The sequence below is a fragment of the Vanessa atalanta genome, chromosome 15, assembly GCF_905147765.1.
Source record: "Vanessa atalanta chromosome 15, ilVanAtal1.2, whole genome shotgun sequence".
In the NCBI taxonomy this organism is placed as follows: domain Eukaryota; kingdom Metazoa; phylum Arthropoda; class Insecta; order Lepidoptera; family Nymphalidae; genus Vanessa; species Vanessa atalanta.
This window is the reverse complement of record NC_061885.1, coordinates 5,303,291-5,330,626: the sequence shown is the minus strand read 5'-3', so window position 1 is coordinate 5,330,626 and position 27,336 is coordinate 5,303,291. Positions and strand designations below refer to the sequence as shown.

Below are 27,336 nucleotides of genomic sequence, written 5' to 3'. Positions count from 1 at the left end.
TAAATGTGTTCTATATTTTTCAGTGTATCTTGTGTTAAACATGTCTATTGTAATGTAAAATAAAAATAAAATCTATTTTAAAAATTAAAAAAGCCAAGTGCAGGTACTTTTGTACGATTTATTGCAATAACACAAGCTTTTACAAAAAAATCATGACAACAAGCAAGAACCTAAATGATGGTAACTTTCAACATAATTCTTTCATACATCACACAATTTGAAGACATTCCATTGTAATGCGACACAAAAACTCTCTTAAGGAATATTGAAAGTTATAGAAAAATATTTTTCATAACAATTTCAAAAGAGTAACCTATGACATATTTCAATGTATGCATATATTATCATTTTTAGTGAAACAAACTTAGAAATGCACTGAGCACCAACAAAACTAAAATAATTATACATTAACATTATTTTTTACACATTTACACAATATGCCTATTTGGTATGGCCTTACAAACGTCAATCAAGAGACTAAGTTTATTCTCTCTTTTAATGTAATATGTAAAACAATTTTATAACTACATACAATTATAGAATATAGCAAATCTAATAACAATAACAAATGCTATACATGATAAAAAGAAATATTAGAATTCCGATAGTGAGACACCAAAACTACGGTTTTTTTATTTTTATTACAAACCCAGAAGTTTTAAAGAGATTTTAATGTTAAGATAATTCAGTTAACTGATATAAAACTTAACTCGAGTTACATATTCTGTAATACTTTAAATGTTAACATTATTAAGTCAACAATTAAATTAATAAGCTAACTTTCCTTAGTTAGATACATTTTACTCGAATGAAATAAACTTGCGATTTTCGTTGAAATTTCAGTCTTTTCTTATTTGGTCCTGTAAAAAGAATAAATTAAATTAAATTTTGAATGTACAACAGCACAAAATATTCTGCGATAATGATTAACAGTTAACGCGATTTAAAAACACGAAACACCCACGGGCTCAATGGTAAGGCTGCAGGTAGGCGGTGGCGGAGGCGAGGTCGCGCCGCAGCCAGGCGGCGTTGAGGCGCACGGTCTCCAGCGCCTGCTGCACGGAGCGCTCGGTGCCCGGCGACTGGTGCGTGCGGAAGAATTCCTCGATCTCCTGGGCGCACGCCTCTGATGCGAAATTCTCTGTTGTCGATTTCACGAGACGCGCCAAGAGGAAGCCACCCTGTACAAATTCATTATCGTTTTATCGATGTATACAGTAGAATCCGCTTATAATGACTCCGCCTATACCAACCGTTTATTGTGACGTACTTACACCATGAAGTTTAGTTCTCATATAAAATTCTTTGTAAAAAAGTCGGATATAATGACTTCCTTTATAGTGACAGATCGCTTATTATGACCCATTTTTAATGAATTGTGTTCGGTTATAGTGACCGACATGATTCTTTACACCTTCGGTAATGTTCCCGGCGACGTTCGGCATCTGGCTCATTGTTTTTAATCTGAGTAAGTAATTGTCACTCAAAGGTCGTCTGCAGATTTGTTCATAGCAATATTGAAAATGATAATTTGACTATGGCTATGTCTTCTATACACAATAGTATTAGAGATTGTTATTACAAAAAAATGAAAAAAACAAAATCAGACAAAAATTACAGATTACTTACATTAAAATATGAAAAATATAGTACATACATACATGTTTCGTATGTACTTATTACGTACAAAATATATATGTATATATATATACTTTTTTTTTTTTCACAAAACGCTTTGTTTGACGTCCGGTTATTATGACGTGTTTGTCAATTTCCTTCGATGTCATTATAATCGGATTCCACTGTATATGATCAATATTTTTAAGTCCTCTTAAAATTGCAATCGGAAAGGATAACGACTTCTTTTTCATAAATTTGTTTCTATTCATATATGATTCTCAAAATGATTTGAGTTTAAAAATACACTAAATTTTTTTCAAAAAATAATCTAGATACCTGGTAGCGATCCATAAACTCCTGCCAATGATCCTTGAAAAATTGCCAGGCCAGGTCACGTCCATTTCTGCTAACTGCCACCGACACAATAACGAAAACAGTATCTTGTGCCCTGACTTCATCCTTCAAGGAATAAAAAAAACGTTTAAGTTTTCTGTCTTATTTTTTGCTTAGAAGAACATCTTTACTTAAGTTTAAATGAAATGAAGTTATTTGCACATTAAATTAACGGTTTCTTAATCCACTAATGTATCAGAAAACTAGCCTGCTATTGCTGCTTTTTTGCTATTTAACTGTTAACATTAAGATACCGGATTTGAAGATTACTAGTAAAGTTAAGTAGCACGTAAATATGTCACTAATGTACACCGTACTGTACGGTTTGGATAAGAAATTCTCAAACGACGATCTGGCGCCTCGGACTTGCAATGTAAAAGCAAAATTACCGAAACGGCAAATTCGAGCACGCGCTTGAGCAGCGCCGGGTCCTTGACGGCGCCCAGGGCGCGGCTGATGCGGTCCTTCTCCTCGTGCAGGTCCGCGGCGCGGTACAGCTGCAGGAAGCGCTGGAACGTGGCCTCGTTGGCCTCCGCCAGCACGGCGCGGTAGCACGCCGAGCGCAGGTCCGCCGGCAGCGCGCACTCGCCCGACGAGTGCCTCTCGAACCTGCGACGTTGAACATTCGAATGCATTCTTTTATTTAGTTTTAATGATTACGATTTACACAAACATTAATGATTACTATTTGTTACTACAAAGACTCAATTTTTACATTCAATTTTCATTGCAGTTGAATAATTACACAGCACCCTATATTTTATGGTTTAAACCTGTCAGTATTTTAAATGGTTTTTATTTCAGAGCGCTTATTCCAATTGCCGGTTGTAATTTTTTGTCATTTTTAAATTTGTTGCGTGTAACTTCGTATTTGTGTATAAATTACAACTACTATAGACAACCCAATCGACATAAAAGTTCATCGCATCGTCAAGTAATACATTATTTTTTTCGTATATATTTTTTATGGGTTTTATTTCCAATTGTATAGAAAATAAAATTACATACGTATCATAATAAATTACTGAAATAATTATAATATATTTAATATACACACAGTTCATAATAATATATAAAAAATAAAAACTGTGAATAAAATATTATAATAATTACATCGTGTAATATGATAATGCATGGTGAGACTACCTGTAAGTAGTAGAACTTTTGCCTAGATAATTTTGAAATGATTTTTTTTATTTAGATGTGATATTGTATCGAATGTTGGTTGTCCCAATGAAAATAAAATAAAACCCATTTTTATGAAGAAAAACAATGTTTAAACCATAACTGAATTGTATGTGTTTTAACAAATAAATTGTGAAATATCTATGTTTATTTAGGATTTTTTCAATAGAATTCTGTTAATAAGTCAAAACTTCTGTAAAATATTTTTTGTTTAAGTAACTGATGTTTGAAAACTCGTGAAAACGGCTAATCCAACATAAACGCTATTAAGTTATCTAATGTAGAAAATAGATCCTTGGTCAAAACTTAATATTTAATAGATTTACTAACCGACTCTTAGCTTCTTTGATGGTGTCAGGATCCTCAAAGCTTATCATTTTATTTAAAACTAAACTCCGAAGCAGTGTATCCAGGTGACTTTCTTTTTCTTCAGCATCCCAACCCAATCGCCGGGTAACATTACAGAATAATTTTCGCCCATAATTTTTAAGAGGTTTGTCGAGGGCAGTGTGTGAAAACAGCGCACTCAGCTTTGACAGGCAATTCGATATCGATGACCATACGGTAAAATTATTTTCATCAGTAAATGCTTCCATAAGTTTAAGAGACTGCAAGAAAGATGTTTGTTTTCATTGTTTATGTTTTAGTATATTACATTTAAAAGGCACAATACAATAGAGAACGAACGATCCCCCAGATCAGTATACATGTGCCACGCCACAGACTAGCCGGCTAGTTACCTCGGCGGTGTTGGTGTGTCCGGCCTGCACGAGCGCGAAGCAGTCGTCCAGCAGCCCGAGGCGGTCGAGCGGCGGCAGCGACCCGTCGCGCACGGCGCGAACCAGTTGCTCCAGCATGGCGGCCGGGTAGCGCGTCCGGTAATACCCCACCTGTTATTATTATTTTCATTTTATTTATTTTTCATAGATGACTTACTAATAAATTATTTACTATCCCTATAATTTAAGCAAAATTTATGAATTAACTTATTAAAGTTTATATTTATCCAAAATGTTATAATTTATGGTATCATTGAGAAGGGTAAGCATTGATTGAAGTTAAAATAAACAACTTACTGTTCCAGGGTTGAGCTTCACCCAAGAATCTTCAGCAACATTTTTCAATATAACTTCCTGCGATTGTTTCTCCAAAACTGTAGATAATGCTACCTGTCAAAATAAAATAATTTTTAGATAAATCCAGTTCATTCGCATCGAATATCATCTTTCAAAATAACGTATTTATTGAAATTAGGAAATATCATCAGTCTTATGAAAGTTTCCTAGTACTAGATTAATTTGATTAATGTTTGTAATCTAGAAAGGTTTATTTTTAAATTGTACTACTTATCGAAGTATACAATACTATAACAATCATATCTACAATCTCTTATCATAACAGGAAATCAGAGAGAAAGTGTGTCAATGTTACTATATCAGTGATGAGATATGAATAATTTTGTATTGACCATGAATATAGTAAATCACAATAATATCATCGATAAAAAATATAAATCACCTTTGAAGGTTGCTCCTGAGTTGAGATTGTAATTGGTATCATCCATAATATATCATTTCCTTGACTGCCATCAGCACAGAACTTTTGTTGACTCAATTTTAAAACACGGTCTGCACCTCTCTGTTCTGAACTGACCTAAAATAAACAATAAATTAGGTAAACAAATATAAATACATACTGTATATGAAGTTCATGTCTTATACTAAATTCAAATTATGTTTACTTTATTAATAGTGACATAAAGGCTATAATTTGTTCAAGTGCAATAATTGTTAAAGTAAGTAAACATTGTCATATTTGGAATTATATCTAACTACTAATGTTTAGATTTTTTTCAACTATTCTTTAGGTGGAGGAATGTTTTAAACTATTTATTTATTGATCTATGATTCATACACTTTGTATATATAAGTAGTACTATTTTCAACATACATGACCCTGACTCAAATAATCTATTCTACTACAATCCAAGCTTTATACAGCTAGTTTCAAGGCATTCTACCATTAAACTAAATGGAAATGTTGAACATTCTAATGTATATACAATAAAGTTATACTACTCCAGATAGTTGTTTGTATGAACTTACACTAAATAATTTAATAATAATTAAAGTAATGGACAATAAAAATATACTATTTTTTATTTAAAATTATTATATATATAGTTATGCCGTTGCCAATTCATGATTACATACATTTAGCCTTCGACAATAAAATAACTTTCATGCTTTGATAACAATGAGTGATTAACATTTGACATGTAGAATCATTTATTCAAGGCCATTCATTTTCTCTGATAATGTAATGAGTATTTATAACAATGTCATGTAAAATGTTATTAGATAATAAACAAGGTAAGACAGAAATGTAATGGCAATGACTTGAAATAATACCTCAACCATTGGGAAACCCATTTGCTTAGTCCATGTTGACATCACTGCTCCCACAGGTTTTTTAGAAGCCTCCTCTAAAGCTGCCCATAAATCTTCAGTGAAAGTATTTTTATACTAAAAGAAAAGTTGATTACTATTTGTTTACAAAAAACTCATCCATGTTATTCATTCATATAATACCTGATGTCTTGTGAGATAAATATTCATTCCTCTACGGAAATCATCATCACCAATGTACTTATGTAGCATGCGTATGACAGAAGCACCTTTGTTGTATGAAATGTCATCAAAAATTTCATCAATTTCTGAGGGATGTCCCACTGGCACCTCAATAGGATGTGAATTCTTTAAACAATCTAATTCTAACGCTCTGTAACAATAACAAAAACAATTTAAACTTAATTTTTTCTTTGTGTATTGACTTTGTCATTGTAATCATACTTTATAATTGAATAATTGCCAAATACATTGAGGTGATTGACCCTTTAAGTTACTGACTTCTGGCACTGTTCCAAATTACATTTCATTTGTTTGTTTTACATGACATGGCAAATTCACAATTTATACAATTAATAAAGAATATGAGTTATTTCATACATCATATTTATCATTATATGTCAATAACAAACAATCTTTACACTGTATAACAAATAATATGATAAGAATTAAACAAATATTGCAGTCAGTAATTATGAAACTAATAAAACATTTTGTGATAAACAAAATTTTACCATAATTGAAATAAGAATATTTAATTAAATAAATGTCTTACCTTATATATGTTTCTGTTACAAATTGTGTCCAAATATCATACTCGGGGAATAAATGATTGACGCAAAGGAATTCTACAAATGATGCATAGCCCTCATTTAACCAGAGATGAGTCCACCATTCCATAGTTACCAAATTACCGAACCATTGGTGAGCTAATTCGTGTCCCACAACTAAAGCTATCCATTGCCTCCTAACCGCAGATGTATGCTCTTCGTCAACCAGGAGACATGTTTCTCTGTAAGTAACAAGTCCCCAATTCTCCATAGCACCAGCAGAGAAATCTGCTATTGCTATTAAGTCTATTTTAGGCAAAGGATAAGCTATATCAAAATATTCCTTGTAATAAGGCAATACCTTTGCTGCAACTTCCAAAGCAAATAAGCCTTGCTTACTTTTTCCTACAGGTGTATAAACACGCACTAAAACTCCATCGCGTGAAGTCTTTTCTACATAATCATATTCACCAACAACAACTGCTACAAGATATGTTGACATAATCGGTGTGGTATCAAATTCCATAATTTTTTTATCCTCCTTAATTATTTCGTCCTTAACAGGCATATTTGATAGAGCAACCCGGTCGGCCGGAACTTCTAATGTTATATCAAAAGTAGCTTTAATAGCAGGTTCATCCCAACACGGAAAACATCGACGGGCATCAGTTGCCTCAAATTGCGTGACGGCAGCATAGCGCTCTTCACCACCTGGAGTAAGGTACTTGCTACGGTAAAGACCTTTCATTTTATCGTTAATTTCACCAGTAAATTCACAATGCAGTACAGCTTCGCCGACGGGTAGAGTTTTTTCGAATATTATAACTGCAGTTTCGTCAGCCGATTCTAATCGTACTTCTACCGGATTAAGAGTAGTAATTGAATCACCTTCATCGTATTGCAGTTTGACATTCGTTAATACCAAATCTAAACTGTTTAACACTATTTCTTTGGTAGAACTTACAATCTGAAAATATACGCGCCATTATAGCATTATATCTTGTACCTACACGGAAATAAGATGTTTGCAATAACGACAGAATGTAGTGTGATGAAATTTCCACTTACCGATACTTTCACCCTAGTCTTTCCTGTAAATGTAAATTTCTCAAGATTTGGTACCAAATGTAGTTCATAATGTTTAGGCACAACATTTTTAGGAAGACGTTGAAACGGTTTATTTTCTGGCATTGTCACTTTTTCTTTCAAAATCGTAAATGTGGGACGCGCTACAGAGAAATACCGTAATGACCGACTGACAGAGTAAACTCGTGCTCCAACGCCTCCAACCGCACCCGCACCGTTGATACGAACTCCCCTCGCACGTCTGTGTCCCCCTCCCCACTCCGTATAACGGTATTGGCTACGTAATAAGTTGCAATGGCGGCGTAGATTACGATGACTACTATAATTTTGAAAACGAAATGCAAATGAATTATGCACACCACGTAGCAGTTGCAGCGTCATGGAACGTGATTAAATGACGTTATCAGTGAAAGTTATTCCATCTATATTTATGTTAGAACTTTTTACTGCCAGATACAGTTTTCACTTAAAGCAGCTTAAACAATAGGGTTAGCTCGATTTTGATGTTTCTCGATTTACCATCATTCACGTGGTTATGAATAACTCATTATAAATTATCTGTGTATAAATACAAATAGAAACCATAAACTTATACAAGCGTAATTTATGCTGGTTTAGGATAGAAACATATATATAAAGTCTAGTTTTACATTATGCGGAAATACAATTAAAAGGTGCCCGCTGTTCGTGTTTGTCTATTTGTCTGAACGCGATAGCTTCAAAACTATCCAACAGATTTTCATACGGTTTTCTCAAATGAACGGAGTGATTCACAAGGATGGTTTTTGCGTACAATCTATTAATGTTTAGTATACATTTTAGAAGACATCAGATATAAAATTATGCCATTATGAATTTTACTTGTGTGCGTTACGTAAATCCTACTGGTACTACTGTTATATGTAGGTATTATAGTATATGATCTAAACACTGTAAACTTTTATTCTACCTGTGCGAAGCCGGGATGGATAGCTAGTATAACAATATCAGTTAGATTGTATATATTCGATCAAGTTCAGGAAAAGGACATTTAAAAAAAAAGTTTTAATGATTCCAATAAGCCGCTTTGGTTTCCAAGGATTAACATTTATGGCGCAAAAAGAGGATAAACTGTAACTGTGATATCAGATTAAATTATAAGATGAAAATATATGAAGCTAGTGCTTTAATCTACGATTCAACGTGATGTACCAAAGTACGACAATGAGCTTATCCTGAGGTAACATTCAGCCTTCTTATACATATATGCTTCATCTCTACTATACACACGTGGGTTACTTAATTACTCAAAAGAATCATTCGATAGGCACCCGGCTCCCTACGGAAATATCCGGCTAAAATGAGTCTTGCTCACTAACAACTCCTCTTCCCGATTGCTTATCACGACACGCACATATTTAGTAGAACACTTCTCAAAGGACTGGAAATGCTTGTCTCAATCGTGAGCTCCCTGGCTCCTCCTTATCCGAATGGCCCCCATCTTACATATCATCAGCCTGAGGGATGTGCTTGGGGAGAATATCAAATATATCTGTAATTATTCAATTTCTTAAAGGGTAGCAACAATGCAGTTGCAAAGCAAAGAGTTGACTAACATAATACATTATATGACATTAAAAATAAGGATTATTTTTCCTATTTTGGATTTATCTTATATTCTTAAAAAAGTAGGTATATATACAATCACCCAACAATGCTACTGTAATTTTTAATCACTTTTAATTTTTTTGGAAGAAGTGTTTATCATTCACATGCAGATCAGTAAAATAAGTGATCTACTATTGCTTATGGTATCTAAATCGTATAATTTTAATATCGATAGATAGATAGTTCGATAACAGACAGACAACGATAATGTCCAAGGCTTTTATGTTTAAATCTAAATTTTGTGAATAATAATAAAATTAAAACACATTACCAAAATTCAGTTAAACTGTTTCCGATAGGCTGGAATCGTTGGTTCTTCGTAGAGATTTGAGTTAACTCTAATTCTTTTAGCGCATTTTTCAGGAGAACGTCCGAGGAATTATTTGGATAAATCCCAGCCGCAAATTTTTGCCATTGGTTATCGCATCAGAAATCCAAATTTCACCCACATCACCTTAATGTCAGGAAATATAATGCCTTGCACATCCACTCTGTGGTGCCAACTTTCGCCAGCGGTCTTTCCAAACCGATATATTTAAGGAACTTTCAAGAAAAGAGTCTTCTAATGTCTCCAAGGCCGGTAACTTATGTGAACGCCCCACGATATTGCAGAAGCCCATGAATGGTGGTAATCCTTTTCGGCACGCTTGCCACGCATAGAAAAAAAATTAGTTTACTTAGCTACTTGCCATTTACTTTTGAAGATTACCACCTCAGTTCCTGTCTTTTTAAAAGTCGACGTCATAGAGGAGGCAATAACGGCAATATCAAAAATACTACCAATTACCAACATTAGCGTTTTGGCAATAATTATGGCGATATTCGATACCTTCGCTTTGTTATTATCGATGTTGGCAGAACGATATTACTTGCAACCCTACTGAAGTCTAAAATTCTAAATTAAATTAGTCTTATTGACAGCTATAATACAAGATATTTGTAAGATGTATTTCTATTTTCTAGTTTCTATTCATATTTAAGTGTTTTGTTTTGCTGTCTTCGATCCTATTAATATTCAAAATATCATAAATAAATATTTGCTTTAATTAATTGCAGTTAACTAAATAACCAATTAACTGCTGTTAGTGCTGTATTTTGTATGAAACTATGAATCTAGTTGTGGGAGCTATTTTAATTTTTCTATTAGGTACGTATGTTTGATACTTCATAATATTAGGATAATAAATTATAAAAAAAAAACTGTTCAGCTTTGCAGAATAATTAATGTGATTGAAACAATTAGTATATAAGGAAATGTACATATTTTTCCAAAATTATTTATTTAGAATTTTAGTTGTTGAATGCCTATCCATGTGATAAATATTAACTTATGAGATTTAATTCAGATGTCTATTATTAAACTTGAATATGTATTCAGTTATTTTATTTGTAGGTCTAACTGGCACCTCATCTTCTAGAGTATTAGAACTAAGTGATAAATTTATTGATATAAGCAATGATGGAGTATGGTTTGTCAAATTTTATGCACCTTGGTGTGCTCATTGTCGAAGGATGGAGCCTATCTGGGCACATGTGGCACAGTCTTTGTACAATACCCCAATTAAAGTAGCAAAAGTAGACTGTACAAGATTTACAGCAGTAGCCACTCATTTTAAAGTAAGAGCATACCCAACCATAATGTTGTAAGTTCCATTCTGTATAATTATATTTTAATATAGAAAAACAAAATAACTTTAATACAACTATTACTAGTATTTTTTCATAAAAATGCAATTTTATAATTTTTTGTTTTTAAAAAACAAATAATTTATTGTCTTTTCTTCTAGTATAAAAGGTGAATTTAGGCATGTTTACTCAGGTGAGAGGGTTGAGGATGATATGGTAAATTATGCAATGAGGATGGCACAACCAGCAGTACAAAAAGTATCTCATGCTGACAGCTTGGGATATTTGAAGGAAACACACAATGTATTTTTTGGTTACATTGGAAAACAGCATGGACCATTATGGGTATGATTTTTTTATTTTTTTTTTTATTTTCTTATAGGCTGTTGCATAAATAGAGCTTGTGGCGGTACCCTCCACTAATTAGTTATTCTAATATTAATAAAAAACATAATCGGCCATACTTGTAAGTGTTCATTAAACTAGTCCCAATGAATATTTAACCAATTAGAAAATTAATGTACTTGATTAATCTTAGAGACATAATTTAAGCATTCATTACATATATGCCATTAAATGTCTATTTCAACTACTAGAGATATAAAGAACCAACTTTGACTTTGAATTGATGCAATATTTTTGGCAACAGTGTTAAATTAACTGTGATATGATAACATTGCTTGAAAGTCTGCAAAGTAGTTATCGGGACTTTTGTATCTTTATCGTTACTCCTTCTCGGATCAATATGAAGTAACTAACACTTTACTTTTGATTATTCATAATTTAATTACTATTGCGTTATCCTAAAGAACCATTTACTGACTCAATGAGTGAACTTAGAAAAATCTATATACAGCACTCCAGATTTTTAAGTAACCATTAGATATATCCGAGTGTAGCTGAAGGCTTTGTATTGCTTTGTTTTGATTTATGGCTCGAAAGAGCTAGTAGAATAAATTAAATTAATCAAACACAAACCCCTACAAGTTCATGTTTCTCATATAAGCTGGATTAATCTGCAATAAATGCATTTTTGTTGTGATCAATGTAATCTTTGGTTGATTTAAATTGATTTTGTAATGAAACCATGATATAATATAATATTATATCTTGAATATTCTTTTTTGTAAGGAACCTTTATGATATTTAAGAGGACATTGTGATTATTCCGATCTTTGCTGTTCTTGGTACTGACTTGAAACAACTTTATTCAACCATTTCCTAATTAACATTTTTTTTAGGAAATGTTTTCTGTTCATGCTGAAAAATATCAAGCACATAGCTGGTTTTATGCATTGTCTTATGAAATAGCTAAAAAAGACTTAAGACCTCCAAATGAGACTGCTGTGTTTGTGTATAAGGAAGAAGAAATTTATTACTTTAAGCGTTAGTATTTTTTATCATTTACAAAAAATATTACCTTTACTTTGTTTTTTCTGCAGCTATTGATTACAATTGAAAGCATAATGTATTATAAGTTTCCTTGAATGTTAATGTTATTAGAAAATAAACAATAAATTATTGTGTTTAATTTATTATATATATTAACTATTTTTGGAATGTAATGTAAATATTGTATTGATTTTAGCTAATGCTGATTTGCTGCAAGATAGGGATACCTTAAATGTTACTTTAAACAAGTGGGTTAATTCAGAAAGATTTGGTTTCTTCCCAAAAATAACAAGATCGAACATTAATGATTTGATGGATACTGAGAAATTCATTGTTATTGCTGTTGTATCAGAAAATAAACTAAAAGAAATATCTCAGACTGAACGTGATTTTAAGGATATGATTGAAAATATAATAAGGTATGAATACGATGACTGCATTGCAATTATTAATTTATTGTGATTATGTTGATGAAATTTTGCCGTTTATTTGCTATGACTTAGTTGGAAGTATTTGTGCAAAGTCATTTTTAGTTTTACAAATAATAATCTTAAAGGTGTTTATGCAATAATTCAGTTTTATTTGTTTTTTTTTGCTTGTTAATATGATTTCATCGAATTGATTCAAATGAAATATTTTATAATTTTAATTTTGTTATTTGTCATCAAATTTGTTATACTTAATACCATTCAATATAAGAGTGTGAATAAAGGGCAAGTGGGGACAGTTAATGCAAATGCAAAATATTTGTCTTATTTGAATTACTTTGGCATGTAACCAAAAATTACTAAGTTAACCAAAACACATATTTTCCACTACTCATTGTCATTGTTGGACAATTTATGCATATATGCGTACACAATAAGCCAAGTAAAATGTCAACACAATATTAATTGTCATACTGAAAAACATTGTTTTGAAATTTGTTAATTCATTAATTGGACTGTATTGGATAATAAAAAAAAATGTTTTATATAAACCATTTATATTGTATTGCAGAAATAGGAAACATGAACTCCATCATCGATTTCAATTTGGCTGGATGGGCAATCCTGAGCTGGCTAACTCGATAGCCATGTCAGAATTGACTGTACCCCATTTGATAGTTCTTAACTCCACTACTAGTCATCACCATATACCAGATGATGACCCAGTGCTTATGACCCCAGAAGCAGTTTCGATATTCCTTGATTTAATACATAATCAAATGGCACCCGTAAGTACGCCTTTACAATATATTAATTAAAATTATTTTTTCAATTGGTTTGCTCCGTTTACTCTTAGTCGTTTCACATATACTAAGATATCTGGGAGCGACACGCCTTCGTAAGTGATCTATAGTGATCTATAGTGACCAGTAAATATTACTATATATTTATTCCATTTAATGAATTGTATTTACTTTCAGACATATGGTGGCAATAGTTGGTTAGTTCGGATGTACAGAGGATTCTTTGAAGCTAGGACGACTCTTATAAACATGTGGCAAGGCAATCCTGTACTAACAGCTCTCGTGTTTGGACTGCCTCTGGGTTTTCTTTCCCTAATTTGTTATTCTATATGTTGCGCTGACATACTTGACGCTGATGAGGAGGAAACTCCCGGTAACTATTTAGTTATAAATTTTAGTTTAAAACGAAAAGTTTTATAATACTTTTTGAAAATTATTTTATTAAAAACCTTAAATCAAATTAACATCAGTAAATAAGCTGTCGAATTATTAATAAAATAATTATTCGAATTCGGTTCAAAATAGGGCAAATTTCGATCACGTGCAATACTTGTTCAATTTACTCTTTAAAGAGTACATTATTGATAAGCACTTTATATTACTGAAATGTCCATAAACCTCAATAACAATATGCTGATTTAATTTCTAGTTTAATCTAACGTGTTTTTTTCATTTGCGTCTTTGTTACTCTTATAAAAATACTCTCGCTTTGAAACTAAAGGGCAATAAGCAATGGATTATTTAAAAAATATATTAATAACATTTATGAGTACTTCCTAAATATAACGATTTTTACAAATTGTCCTTTTATTCCAGTAACTCGGATTAAATTTGATACAAAATAGTATAACGATATTATTTTTTACAGAAACTCACGAGAAAAAGGATTGAAGCTGATGATAGCATACGCTAAAATAGCTATGTAAGATAAAATGATGTTCCAGTTTAGTTTTTTTACAGAACTGTATTTATTGTATAAAATCAAATAAGCAACAACAAAATATGCTAATAGCAGAAATCTGATTAATTATACTTAATTAATAACTACCATGTAATTAACATTACATGTTGTGCAAACAATATTGAAGCTATGAAATGGTGATGTATCATCATTAATGTCAAATTCACGAATAAATATAAATGTTTTATTCGTATATAGATATGTAGTTAAAGTAATAAAAATAGTAATTGATATTTAAAATAATTAGCCGTTATTTTTGGTACAGATAACAAGAACAATATTGCAATTACAAGTGTCATATCGAAAAATCTTGGTAAGGTACTACTAGAATTTACATAGAGTGCTTTTCATTCCAATATTGCAACTGGATCTGACCAGAAGTCTAAAATAAACTTAACTAAAAACACATATAATTAATTAATATTATTATTATGTATAAAATATATTTCTTCTTCAGTCGACGACGTGTTACGTCGTCATATTTATATCATTGACATGTATTTATTAATTATATCAAGGTAAATTTGGTTTTGTTGTTTAAATATGCTAAGATATAAATCTTAGCTCTTTATATTTTAAAACTGCATTTGTTTTATTGTTCACACTTTATGTGTCTATCATTTTACAAATAAATGTAAATGATTTCATATATTAATTCGTTTTATGTCGTCTATTTATATAAATTCAATATAGATATAATTTTTCTTATTGATCATAAGAAGGCAAAAACCTTACTATTTATTTTTATGTAATATGATAATACTATAAAATATCGAGCTCATGATAAGTAATTTAAAAAAAAGTAAATATATGTTTTTCAACATAATTTAAATTAAGTATACTAAGCTAATGTGAGAGATAAATTATTTGGACAGCCCTTCATCAGGCTTTTCCTTTGTGTTTTATCGCTTCATTATACATTTCCCAACCAGCGCGCAGCATCTTAAAATATGGAAACAGTATTGGCGCAGGGGGTATATGGGTAATATTCTTAAACCATAGGAATACTACCTATATTGTTGTGTACTCACAGGTACCTTCGGTTAACTTATGGCACTGACAATGTTATAAGAGTTTCTTTCACTCTTTTTAATAAAACTGCTTTGTCTTCCTTTAGTGCAAATTCGCCAGAAGCAATTCATCGTTTCGACTGTTTCTTCGTCAACTAGTCCATCAGACAGTACGGTGGTGAAATCTTATTTCGTCCCGGTTATGATACATATACTTATAAATATTTTTTTATCATGATGAGACAATCTGTAAATTTACTTGGGAGTAATGAAAAACGATGTATTTGTTCCAAGGGGCTTAACGACGTTTCCTGGACATTCAATATAACTTATACTATAAAACTTGTGGAATCTTAACAATACTGTATCTCAGTAAAAGTACTGAAGTTTTCCAAAACTTATTATTCTGCACTAGATACAAACATTTAACATTGTTATTTACATCTATACTTGTTTTGTAGGATACAAACATCTATAACAAAATTTCAGATTTGTGAAATAGTGGCTTTATAATCGATTGTAATTAATAAGAAAAAATAAAAAAGGATTAATAGGAAGTTAGTACTTAGTTGTGTGATGTAATTTCTATTTTCAAAGACCTAATCTGGTTCACTTAAACCATTTATTTCGGATAATCTATTGTAAGTAATATAATAATAATAATTTATGTATTATAAGGCGAATTCTAGTCTTTTCAATAATTTAATTAATCCATTAAAAATATAAATGTATTAAATACGTTTTTATATTAACGACTTTTATTTTATACTTCTTAAAGCTGGTTACCATTAAGTCGGTCGGTCTGAGACAAGATCGTCCCGATAAATGTGTAGTGGCCTATGTTATAACAGAACTAAAAAAACATTGGGCTCTGATTAACCTACCGACAAGGATACATTCAATGGACTACGGATATTTCGCGATTTTTCGAGTCGAATATTATAAGCGTATTCACAAAATGTTTGCACCAAGAAGTACAACAGTTTCTACTACTACTCAGCATTGAAAATGGTTTTTATCGAAATAATCAACGATTTTTTTGTCGAATGAATAAGTTCCTAAAGTTCTTTTTAATTTCGTGTATTTTTTATTTTAATATGGTTTTTAAATAATCTTTTTCGTTCTGCAATAAATCATTGAAACAGCCTGACTAAAATTGAAACTGCACAGGGATTTGCCTCTAAATCCCTGTGTACAAAATAAAGCCCACAGTCGGCCTGTGACAAAACTGACAGTACGGAAAAGCTCTATCATTGGGACAAATAGAAGGTAAATATATTAATTTTAAAATGATAGTTTTGCTTAACTAAAGGACATGGACACTACTTCAATTCATATGACACGAACATAAAAAAAACAAACCAAAATGTATAGAAAGAAATTGAGTGCGAGTCGGAGAGTTGCAATATAAGTATGGAAGTAGAAAACTGACGAATTACTTTAGAAATTTACGATTTACGATTAAATATAACAAGTTTAGAATAGTATGTATGCGAAACGCATAGAATATTTGCATCGCCTGACAGATAGCAAAACGCAGGGTAGACTAGTAACGAATACATTCATCGCCCGATTCGCCAGGTACTACAGCTTTCGCCTGAGTATTCCTGAGAATTAAAGCAAATTATAAATAATTATATATAATAGTTTTTATATTATGAGTTATGTCTCAAACTAATGTTTTTATATTGAAAAAATAAATGAACAAAAAAAAAATTAATGTGAGTGTATTATTTAAAATGCAAAGAGGAGAGACGCAAGTATTTTAAAGAAAACAAGACAGGATGTTTTTAAAACTTATTATTTTTTGCCAATTATTAACATTTTATTAATTTATATATAACTAATCATGTTTTAGTAAACTTTTTTTAAAGTTGTTACAACTTATAGTAGACAGTCATTTGGTGCGAAAAAGTTCCCTTTTGGAAAGTTTTTCGGAAATTTTGAAAATTGGTGTTATTATAGATTTCGACGTGCTCTTTTCAAATTTTTACTTTGCCGCTCGCACCGCCATATTGGAAAAATGGCGGTCATAAACAGTATTTTGAGAATAACTCCGTTTCGACTCATTTTATGATAAAAATAGTTATGTAATAAAATCAACTAGAGACAATTTCCTACAATTTATGTATTAACCTCGTCTCATAAACATCATTTATAAAAGAAAAAAGTTGAGAATGGCTGCCATAGATTATTCACCATCTTGACCCAAGATATATTCGCCTTTACTCCTCACACCTTCTGTGGTTGGAACAGGCTATAGATATAACCAAAAGTGCTGCTGTTGAACAAATTTATTATTTCATACATCAAACAAAGATTTGTGTAAACAATAAAAGGATCCATTACCATATTAATAGCTGTATTATAATAACCATAAATTTAATCTATAATTTACTAAGTTCATCAATGTATACTGCTATTTCAATTTGTTTTACATTAAATTTTAGTTGATTATACCAGTTTGTATAGGAATTTGTTTCATTATTTCTTCTACTGCATTCATAATAAACATTATTACTAATATTTGAAGATGAATCTTTGGATGTAAAATTCTGTTTAGAATAATTTGATTGTTTTCTTCTATTATACTTAGCCTTATGTTTGGATTTTGTAATAGTTTCGTTGTATTCAGATTCTGAACTTTGACTATTTAAAACATATTCTTTTTTATTTTTCAAATATTCATCAGAAATAGAATTCTTTTTTTTTTGAGTACCTTTTGATACCGTTTCTTTTGAACTTTTTCCTAATTTTGTTTTACTTTTTGAGCCACTGAAAGTTTCTGGAAGTCCCAATTTTAAAACTTCATTACTAATGGTTGCCTCATAATTTACTCCTATATTTTTTTTTTCAAAGTATCTATTATTACTGTCAACTAGATTTTTATTATTATTATTATAAGCATTAACTGGTGTTTCTGATTGACAATTATTTTTAATATTATCATTTTCTATATCCATTTCATTAATTGAAAGATTTTTAGCATCTTGATATTTTTTATGTTCAGTACTTGACTCTGTAGGTTTTCTTTTGGAGGTATTAAGAATACTCTGTTTTATTTTATTTATTCTTTCAAGGTAATCTTTAGCTAGTATATTTGGAGCATCAATACATTTGTACTGACAACTGCAGTTTTCATTAGAGTCTGGTAAATTATTGTTGTTAAAAGACATAAGCAAATCAGAAAATGATTTTATATTGTCCATTTCTACTACCTCAAATGATTTAAATAAATCCTCAAAGCTTTCTACAGTTTTATTTACTTCTAAAAGATCTTTTTTATCACATAAAATTTCCCAAAAGTCTATGTAGTTGTTATCTTTTGTAATTTTAGACAATGATGTATATTCAGACATGGTTGGTTCAACTGGTTCTTTTCCATCAACACCCTCATTTGTGTCATCGTTGTTCCAAAGACATGTTAAGTTAACAGATATTTTCAAAGCTTCGAGCAAATTTAAAAACTTTTTTGCTTCCATACCTTCACTAAGTATAGTTACGGCCATGCCATAAGATCCATACCTTCCAGCTCTTCCTATTCTATGTAAGTAAGTTTGCCATTCAAAGGGAGGTTCAAAATTGATGACTAGATCTACATTTGATGCATCAATTCCCCGAGCTGCTAAATCAGTAGATATAAGAAGCCTACATTTATATTCCTGTAAAGTTTTAATCGCATCTAATCGATCAGTTTGTTCTTGTTTACCATATAACTGTTCTGCAGGCCACTTTTCTTTAGTCAACATTTTATGTAAATCTCCTACTCTAGTTTGATAATTACAGAAAATTAAACATTGTTTAAATTGTTTTTTTGTTAAAATTTTTAACAACTCTTTGAATCTGTATTCTGTTTGTTTTACAATGTTGTTATTATATTTTACATATGTTATTCTCTGAGCCACTCCTAATAGGACACAATTACTATTAGGGCAGATATGTTGGGCACCACAAACAAATTGACTAATGAGCTCTTTAGAGTTTTCAGGATAAGTAGCACTACTTAATATTACCTGTTTTTGTTTTGGTAAAAAAGTATGTATGAACTGAATGTCTGTCAAAAAGCTCTTTTCCATTAATTTGTCAGCTTCATCAAGAATTAAAAGTCTCACTGAATTTGTATCAATATGTTTATCTTGAACAAGATGTTTTAGCCGTCCTGGACTTCCAACTACAACATGTACATTTTTTTCTTTAAATTTATTAATATCATCTTGAATTGGTAGACCACCCATTACAACTTCAACACATAAGCCTGGAACATTAAATATAATTAAAGTAAGCACATAAATATTTCAATATTTATTATAAGTTATTTTTATTTAAGAATTAATATATATCTTAATATTTCTGAGTTTAAAATTTTTTTTTAACAATACAACTCTACAAAACAATATTATTTATTACTAGCTATCCCCGCAACTTTGTGTGCTTTTTTTGAATTTAAGTTGTTTGGATATTGTAGCATGCATATATTTTTATTCTGTATATAATTCTAAAATAAAAGTAGCCTAAGTTACTCCTTATTACATCCACTATCGGCCGAAAGTCCCATCGAAATTGGTTCAGCCATTCCAGAGATTAGCCAGAACAAACAGACAGACAGACAAAAATTGTAACAAATGTTATTTTGGTATATGTACCGTGTATACATACATATGCATTTAGTGGGTTATTTTAATATTACTGACAGACAATCCAATTTTATTATATGTATAGAAGATTGTACTGATTGCAAATTGGAAGTTGCTGAATTCTATACAATTAAGTTCTACTAGATGAAAATTCCACTTATGAACACTTAACTTACCATCATATTTGCATCCTATTTGTTTCAAAACTTCACATATTTGAGCAGCTATTTCACGAGTTGGTGCAAGAATTATAACTTGTATGCCCTTATTAAGGTCTAATTTTTCTAATGCAATTATGGTAAAAACAGCAGTTTTACCAGTTCCCGACTTTGCTTCTAACATTAAATCTAAAAACAAATAATGTTAAATAATCACATAAGTGTGTATGTAAGGCAATCAATATAAAAAACGGGCAATCCTAAAATCTAGCAAGTTCGCTAGTAAATTCATACCATATTTACTTACCAAATCCACACTTTCCTAAGGGAATACCATGCAATTGAATTGGAGAAGGTTTGAAAAAACCTGCTTCTTTAAGCCCATTTAACGTATCATTAGAAAGAAGCATGGTATCGAATGTTACATCTTGGTATATTTGTACGTCAGTTGTCCTCTTTCTATTAGAAATATTATGAGCTAACACCATTTTCTCTAATTATGTCCAATTTAATCTAATAAAGCGGAATATTGACAATTTTTAGAGACAGTAATTATGAAAAAGAAGTTCGAAACAAGAACTTTGCCGGTGTTTATCCTGTTTTGTCATAATTTACATACATAATGACACTATTGACATGCACAATTGCACAGATTAAATATATTACAATTAATGGCAGTGCTACATAATAATTATCAAAAAATTAAGACCGGAGCTAATGAGCATATTAAGAAGCCAGACGTACATAACAGTTATTAAAATATACATGTTACTATTTGATTTTAAATTAATTATTAATTTACTTTTTTTTTAAGCAGTTGACTATATTTTTAGTTTCGGTATTCTTGATACTGGACTTGAGATTGGTTTGTAGAGAAATATATTAAATTAAATTTCCCTATACATATATAAGGTTAATATGATTATTTAAATGTTTTATTGAGATTTTCTATAGAAAATATATCGAGTGATTTTTTTAAGGTTGAATTAGATTAGTTTTTGCGGTTTTTAAGAATTAAAATTTGATAAAAACATCGCAAACTCTCACTTAGTGTACGAAATGAGCAAACAGTAAAAATCGCGACGATTCATGAAAAACGTAAATGATAAATACTGAATTATTTTTTTTTTATTTTAATAATTATTTTTTTTAAATTATACAAATGGATTATTTTTAAACTTATTTATAAAGCTGATACGTAAAACGTAGTGATGAATATATACTCTTTGGTAGTTACTTATTTACATTTATACATCTTTTATATTCGATAGATTTGACGTTAATACATTTGTTTAGAAATACTGAACTTAAGGTAAAAAATAATTGGCTTAAGCATTATTTTTTTCAGATAAGTTTGAAATCTCGCTTTATTTTAATTTTGTTATAAAATATAGAACAAATTTTATCATTGTATCAAAATTATAATATTTATAACAACAAAATAAAAATTTCTAAACGAAAAACGTATAAGAAATGGCGAAATTGAAGATCTTGATACATGTATTTTGTGTTCGATGCTGGTAATTTGAATCGAAATAAAGCATAATTGACAGCCTATTTGTATTATAAAACGACATCAATTACTTTTAAAAACATTGCACTGTTGTTTTTATATCAATGACACCAGTTGACTGTATTAGAAATCAGTGTTGGGACTTCATGTACAATTTCGAATTTACAAATTTATCCTCGTAAGTATAAGTATATTGGTATTATGGCATAGAAAGCTCATATTATTTGTTTCAAAAGCTCTGTATTATTATTAATATACATTATGAATTGAAGTTCATTCAGAATTACCATATAGGTCATCACAGTGCACTAACTATTACTATATTTATTATTATAAAAACGCTAAAAAATGTTAAATATTTTTTAATAAAACATTGTTTTTTGAATTATAATAGCTTATTGAAATTCGTTTTGTAACAGTCCATTTCACAGACTTTTTGTAATAAAAATGTTCTTTTTAGGTAACAAAAACATGAATAATTGTGGTGTTGGTGGTGGTGTAGGAACTGGAGGAGGAGCTTATGATGCTAAAATAGCAGGCCTTTATGATTTGCTAGACACGCTTGGCTCAGGACATTTTGCTGTTGTTAAATTGGCAAGACATGTCTTTACGGGTGAAAAAGTTGCAGTAAAAGTTATTGATAAAAGTAAATTAGATGAAGTCTCGAAATCACATCTATTCCAAGAAGTAAGTTGTAATTTAAGGTGTAAGTTAACATTAATTAGTAAGTTGGTACCCAGAATATTTTGACTATGATTTCATGTTTATGTAAAATAAAGCAAATAAACATATAAGTAACAAAACATAATAGAAATCTGCTTAATGATTTAATGCTCTTAATTAAATATTGCATATTCTTTCAGGTACGATGCATGAAACTAGTTCAACATCCTAATGTAGTTCGACTTTACGAAGTTATTGATACACAGACTAAATTATATTTGATACTAGAATTAGGTGATGGGGGTGATTTGTATGATTATATTATGAGACATGAATCTGGTCTCTCCGAATCTCTAGCTCGTGACTACTTCCGTCAAATTGTTCGTGCTATTTCATACTGTCACAGGTAAAGTAAACTCTTTTTAAAAGTGATGCTTATTTTCTAAATTACAAATTGTTAAAATTTTTCACTTTGTTTTAGATTACATGTTGTTCATCGAGATTTAAAACCAGAAAATGTGGTGTTTTTTGAAAAATTAGGAGTAGTGAAATTGACTGATTTTGGTTTTAGTAACAAATTTTGTCCAGGACAAAAACTTGAAACATCATGTGGATCTTTAGCTTACTCAGCACCTGAGATTTTGTTAGGTGATTCCTATGATGCCCCTGCAGTGGATGTATGGTCCCTTGGTGTTATTCTGTACATGTTAGTGTGTGGACAAGCTCCTTTTCAAGAAGCAAATGACAGTGAAACTTTGACAATGATAATGGACTGTAAATACACAATGCCAAATCATGTTTCAAATTCATGTAAAAGGTATTAAATAAATAAACTTTCTGTTTTCATTATTAATTTGATTTATATTTAACATAGTCCTTTCATTCTTTTATATATTTTATCAGGCTTATTGGAAGAATGTTAGTAAGAGAACCAGAAAAGCGGGCAACATTATCAGAAATAGCGACTGATCCTTGGGTCACAGCTGGCGAAGGTGTAACTGTAGAAGATTTTGATACTCCATTAGTAGCCAAACAAGATTTATCAGAAGATGATCGTGCTGCTATCTTACAAAGGATGGTGAATGGTGCTATTGGCACCAAGGAACACATTTTGGAAGAATTAGAGAAAAATGAATATAATCATATTACTGCTACATATTACTTATTAGCAGAAAGAAAATTGAGGTCTAAAAGGTAGTATTTGACTTTTGTTTTTTTTTGTGCATAGTTTAGTTAGGTGGGCGGGAAACCGGGCCATCTGATGATAAGTAGTCAACATCGCCAATAGATATCGTAGATGTAAGAAGTACGTCCCCAATGCGTGAAACCTTAGTCACTAAGATATTATGTCCCTTGTGCCTGTTTATACACAATATTAACTATTGCTGTTTGCAATAAGAACATAAGAAGAGTGGGTGGTACCTATCTAGATGGCCTTCTCCACAATCGCATCAAGTAAATTAATTTATAATTAATAATTTTGAATATTTTAAATATTTTAATAGATAATTCTGAAATATATGTATATTATTTAAATAAAAAAAGCTTAATTTAAAAAAGAAATCGTGATTTAATACTTAGTATATTAATGTGTATACTCTACTACATCATTAATACAAAAAACAAATATTATTAAAACCTGCAAAATTGAATTTTAAGTTGAAATAGTTGCTGTATTTGATTTCATTTAATAATAAGCACAATGTATATAAACTCACATCAAAACGAAGACATTTTAAATTCATATATATTTATTTTTATTCAACGGCAAAAATCGATAATCGATGCTACATATAAATTTGTGCTAATATTCGAATCGATAATAAAAATGTTACGTTGCCGCAACCATTATCAAAAAGTGAATAAGTTGGACAAAGTATAATATTTTTAAATGTTTTTCTGTGTAAAATTTTACTTTATTAAAAATTAAAAAAAAATTAAAGTTACATGTTTCTGTATATAGGTACAATCATGTTTAATTCAAGGTCTAGTTATTAAGATATCTAACAGGGCTTGTGAAGAATGTTGGTTAAATATAACTTTTTTTAAATAACTTTCATGGATTTTAGTAATTTTAATGGCCTAGATGTGACGATTTATATTTCCCAGACAAGAGGCGCGACAGAGTGCTCGACGACCAGAAGTACTCGGCGTCTCGCGGACCTCGAGAGGGATGTTAGCTCCTCCACAGCTATCTGCCGCTCCTCGCACTCCCCAAGACGTACCTCCGGTATCTACACGGCTTATAATTTAAATAGTCCAGTCAATTTAATATTAGAAGAAAATAAAAATAGAATGTTATTTAAAATGTAATTAGAAAGAAAATTGTTAGAAATCTATACTATCCATCACCGAACAGAGATCACGCAAGTGCAGCATAGTGCGCGAGGAGGAGGACGACGAGGAGGGCGCGGGCGCGGCGGGCGCGGCGCGGGCCGCCGACGCGCGCCGCGGGTCGCGCTCCGAGGGCCGACTGCACCTCGCGCGGCCCGCGCAGCTCGCCGACAATCTCATCAAGGTATGGGGCGCTGCAACCTGCGCGACGAGACGGTAAGATCGTTTGCGATTAAAATACCTTAACGTCACTAACCCACGAGTGTTAGGGGTGTTTAGTCAACAAAATATTTAACAATTAATTTAATATTGAATCAAGTTAATATTGCTATTAAAATAAGTTAAGAGCCGAAATGGCCCAGTGGTTAGAACTCGTGCATCTTAACCGATGATTTCGGGTTGAAACCCAGGCAGGCACCACTGAATTTTCATTTCATTGTGTTTATAATTCATCTCGTGCTCGGCGGTGAATAAAAACACCGTGAGGAAACCTATGTGTCTAATTTTAACGAAATTCTGCTACATGTGTATTTCACCAACCTGCATTGGAGAAGCGTGGTGGAATATGCTCCAAACCTTCTCCTCAAAGGGGGAGAGTAGGCCTTAGCCCAGCAGTGGGAAATTTACAGGCTGCTAATGTAAAAATAATAACGTCATAAATAAAAAATACAACGAGAATAGAGCAGCATTATCTTATATATATATAGACGAGTAGGCCGCCGGCCCCCCAACTCTTGGATACTAATATCACACACACTTAATATAACAGCTTAAATATTCAAACTCGTATATGATGTTTTATATTCGGCGTCGCTACGGCAGGTGAATCTCGACGAAGACGCGTGCGCGGCACCCCCAGCGGAGAGCGCCCGCCGCGCACCCCCGCCGCCCGCGCCCGCGCGCCGCCAGCGGCTCGAGTGTCGCCGGAGACGGGCGCGGGCCGGCTCGTGCTCCTCGTCCGATCTGTCCGACGACGACTCGGAGAAGAAGAAGCGCGCGGGCGAGCAGGTGGCGGCGCCGGGCGAGCGCGCGCGCCGGGACTCGCACGACGACTCCAGCGACAGCCAGGAGCGCGGCGCCGCGCGCCGGCCCGCGCCGCGCCCGCCGCCCGCCGCGCCTGCGCACGGTACTCTTCTGCATATCCAAATATTTTAACTCCAAAATTATCACCGGTGAAGTCAGCGATTATCGAATCGATGTAGGCTGTACCTCATTAGGTACACTATGTGATGCCGTATAAGACTGTTCCCACACTTTCTCCGAGCATTCTCTATTCTGGTTCTTGGGTAGTTTTCCATTTTTGCTCAACATACTTTTTGGATGACTGATGCAGATCGTCCTTGACATTGAATCGTTCGGTAGACATATCCTAGTATTATGGATCATAATTAAACATTACTAAAAAAAAGTTATTTATACAATTCAGGGGGAAGCTCATCCAGTAGTGGCAGTGGTGGCGGCGGAGGCGGTGCAGGAGGCGGTGGGGGCGGCGGCGGCGCGGGCGCGGCGGGGGACGCGCGGGGCGGCGGCGCGGGGGGCCGGCGAAGGCGCGCTGCTCGTAAGGAGAGTCGCCTGCGGGAGTCGCGCTCGCTCAATCGCATCGCTGAGGTAGTGTTAAAACTCATAGGAAGCATATCGAAATGGAAATTAATTGAGTAAAATTCGCAATATACTGTGCAAAATTATTTTAACGAGTGTGATTGGATTTATTTTGTGTAAAGTTAAACAGAATGGTATCATTTCAATTCCTCCTTGTTATTTGTGCAGTCATATAAATAAATATGTTACAGTTTAACACTTACAGAGTGTATTCAGAATACAAGCACATTATTGAGATCACAGGGAACACCCACAGGTTGAAATAGGCGGGCCGGGAGGAGCGGAATAATAGACTCTTGACTAAACGCACCTATCGATACCACAGTACTTTACTTCTTACCGATATCATCGGAGGTGAAACCGACTCAGTAGCGAAATAATTTTTAAGGAGAGTCGATGTCTAGAAGTCGGGTGGCGGGTCGGGACCGTCTGCCCAATAGCTTCTGCGCAGGGTAATACGAGACTAGTGAGTGTGTCGTGGCCGCAGGTGGAGGAGGCGAGCGCGGCGCGCTGGGCGGGCGCGGGCGGGCTGGTGGCGCTGTGCGGCCGCCCGCTGCTGCGCCTGCTGGCCGCCGCGCGCCCCGCGCCCTCCGCGCGCCGCCTGCACGGCCTGTGCTGAGCGCCGCAGCCGCGCACTCCCCACTCTCCCGCTCTCCCCGCTCTCCCTCCCGCCCCCCCACATCCTTTAGGGATTCGGCGCGTTCCTCCATCAATTATATACGAGAATGATTTCTGTGAAGATACGAAAAATGCTGGATATCGTAACCGATATATTTTTTTAAATTATTCTTCACAGTTTAGCATGCGTGATATATTAGAGTGTTTTTTTTATATAAAGGTTAATTGAAAAGATTCACTTCACGTGTTGAGATATTTTGTGCTAACGCTCCGTTTCTTACGATTGTTTGAGTCACAGCATACGTTATATTTAAGGCTAAGAGGCGAAGTGTGTATACACTTGGTATAAAGTAAGAAAGTAGACTGACAATGAGTATTATTCCAATCTCCGATGATGTTATACTCTATAAGAGAACTTAATGTTTAATTTATACCTCGTTTAAGGCAACTGTCCCATACTTCGTATTTTAGTCGTTTTGTATCCATCA

The 27,336-nt window shown here is 32.6% G+C and overlaps 4 protein-coding genes across 4 annotated transcripts; 2 read left to right on the top strand and 2 right to left on the bottom strand.

Moving 5' to 3' along the window:
• Positions 1 to 98: 98 nt before the first annotated feature.
• Positions 99 to 7,940, bottom strand: LOC125069188 (puromycin-sensitive aminopeptidase). Its single transcript, XM_047678590.1, has 12 exons — positions 7,445 to 7,940; positions 6,382 to 7,343; positions 5,790 to 5,979; positions 5,610 to 5,723; positions 4,717 to 4,851; positions 4,275 to 4,367; positions 3,939 to 4,088; positions 3,529 to 3,806; positions 2,403 to 2,622; positions 1,957 to 2,079; positions 965 to 1,181; positions 99 to 860 (listed from the first exon to the last, which is right to left on the bottom strand). The coding sequence occupies exons 1-11, from the start codon at positions 7,841 to 7,843 to the stop codon at positions 969 to 971; spliced, it is 2,877 nt and encodes a 958-aa protein (XP_047534546.1). The 5' UTR covers positions 7,844 to 7,940; the 3' UTR covers positions 99 to 860; positions 965 to 968.
• A 2,065-nt stretch (positions 7,941 to 10,005) lies between these two features.
• Positions 10,006 to 16,331, top strand: LOC125069433 (protein disulfide-isomerase TMX3-like). The gene is made up of 8 exons (XM_047678928.1): positions 10,006 to 10,256; positions 10,503 to 10,752; positions 10,897 to 11,080; positions 11,977 to 12,121; positions 12,324 to 12,546; positions 13,127 to 13,343; positions 13,536 to 13,731; positions 14,227 to 16,331. The coding sequence occupies exons 1-8, from the start codon at positions 10,217 to 10,219 to the stop codon at positions 14,247 to 14,249; spliced, it is 1,278 nt and encodes a 425-aa protein (XP_047534884.1). The 5' UTR covers positions 10,006 to 10,216; the 3' UTR covers positions 14,250 to 16,331.
• An 857-nt stretch (positions 16,332 to 17,188) lies between these two features.
• LOC125069246 (probable ATP-dependent RNA helicase DDX20) lies at positions 17,189 to 20,720 on the bottom strand. The gene is made up of 3 exons (XM_047678670.1): positions 20,429 to 20,720; positions 20,140 to 20,310; positions 17,189 to 19,584 (listed from the first exon to the last, which is right to left on the bottom strand). Exons 1-3 carry the CDS (start codon positions 20,607 to 20,609, stop codon positions 17,717 to 17,719), a joined length of 2,220 nt encoding a protein of 739 aa, XP_047534626.1. The 5' UTR covers positions 20,610 to 20,720; the 3' UTR covers positions 17,189 to 17,716.
• An 884-nt stretch (positions 20,721 to 21,604) lies between these two features.
• On the top strand, positions 21,605 to 26,849 carry LOC125069377 (SNF-related serine/threonine-protein kinase). The gene is made up of 10 exons (XM_047678855.1): positions 21,605 to 21,812; positions 22,095 to 22,321; positions 22,498 to 22,703; positions 22,779 to 23,114; positions 23,201 to 23,491; positions 24,407 to 24,527; positions 24,657 to 24,815; positions 25,454 to 25,757; positions 26,058 to 26,239; positions 26,718 to 26,849. The coding sequence occupies exons 2-10, from the start codon at positions 22,106 to 22,108 to the stop codon at positions 26,847 to 26,849; spliced, it is 1,947 nt and encodes a 648-aa protein (XP_047534811.1). The 5' UTR covers positions 21,605 to 21,812; positions 22,095 to 22,105.
• Positions 26,850 to 27,336: the final 487 nt, after the last annotated feature.

Bases quoted from the DNA above. Each gene is read 5' to 3' on its own strand.
- LOC125069188 (XM_047678590.1), bottom strand. From the start codon at position 7,843: ATGACGCTGCAACTGCTACGTGGTGTGCATAATTCATTTGCATTTCGT. The intron at 4,852-5,609 runs GTATTATTTCAA...TGTTTATTTTAG, and splicing joins TGGGTTTCCCAATGGTTGAG to GTCAGTTCAGAACAGAGAGG. The intron at 4,089-4,274 runs GTAAGTTGTTTA...TAATAATAACAG, and splicing joins TGAAGCTCAACCCTGGAACA to GTGGGGTATTACCGGACGCG.
- LOC125069433 (XM_047678928.1), top strand. From the start codon at position 10,217: ATGAATCTAGTTGTGGGAGCTATTTTAATTTTTCTATTAG. The intron at 10,753-10,896 runs GTAAGTTCCATT...CTTTTCTTCTAG, and splicing joins GCATACCCAACCATAATGTT to TATAAAAGGTGAATTTAGGC. The intron at 12,547-13,126 runs GTATGAATACGA...ATTGTATTGCAG, and splicing joins ATGATTGAAAATATAATAAG to AAATAGGAAACATGAACTCC.
- LOC125069246 (XM_047678670.1), bottom strand. From the start codon at position 20,609: ATGGTGTTAGCTCATAATATTTCTAATAGAAAGAGGACAACTGACGTA. The intron at 20,311-20,428 runs GTAAGTAAATAT...ATTTGTTTTTAG, and splicing joins CTTAGGAAAGTGTGGATTTG to ATTTAATGTTAGAAGCAAAG. The intron at 19,585-20,139 runs GTAAGTTAAGTG...TTAATGTTCCAG, and splicing joins AATAGGATGCAAATATGATG to GCTTATGTGTTGAAGTTGTA.
- LOC125069377 (XM_047678855.1), top strand. From the start codon at position 22,106: ATGAATAATTGTGGTGTTGGTGGTGGTGTAGGAACTGGAGGAGGAGCT. The intron at 22,704-22,778 runs GTAAAGTAAACT...ACTTTGTTTTAG, and splicing joins GCTATTTCATACTGTCACAG to ATTACATGTTGTTCATCGAG. The intron at 23,492-24,406 runs GTAGTATTTGAC...TATATTTCCCAG, and splicing joins AGAAAATTGAGGTCTAAAAG to ACAAGAGGCGCGACAGAGTG.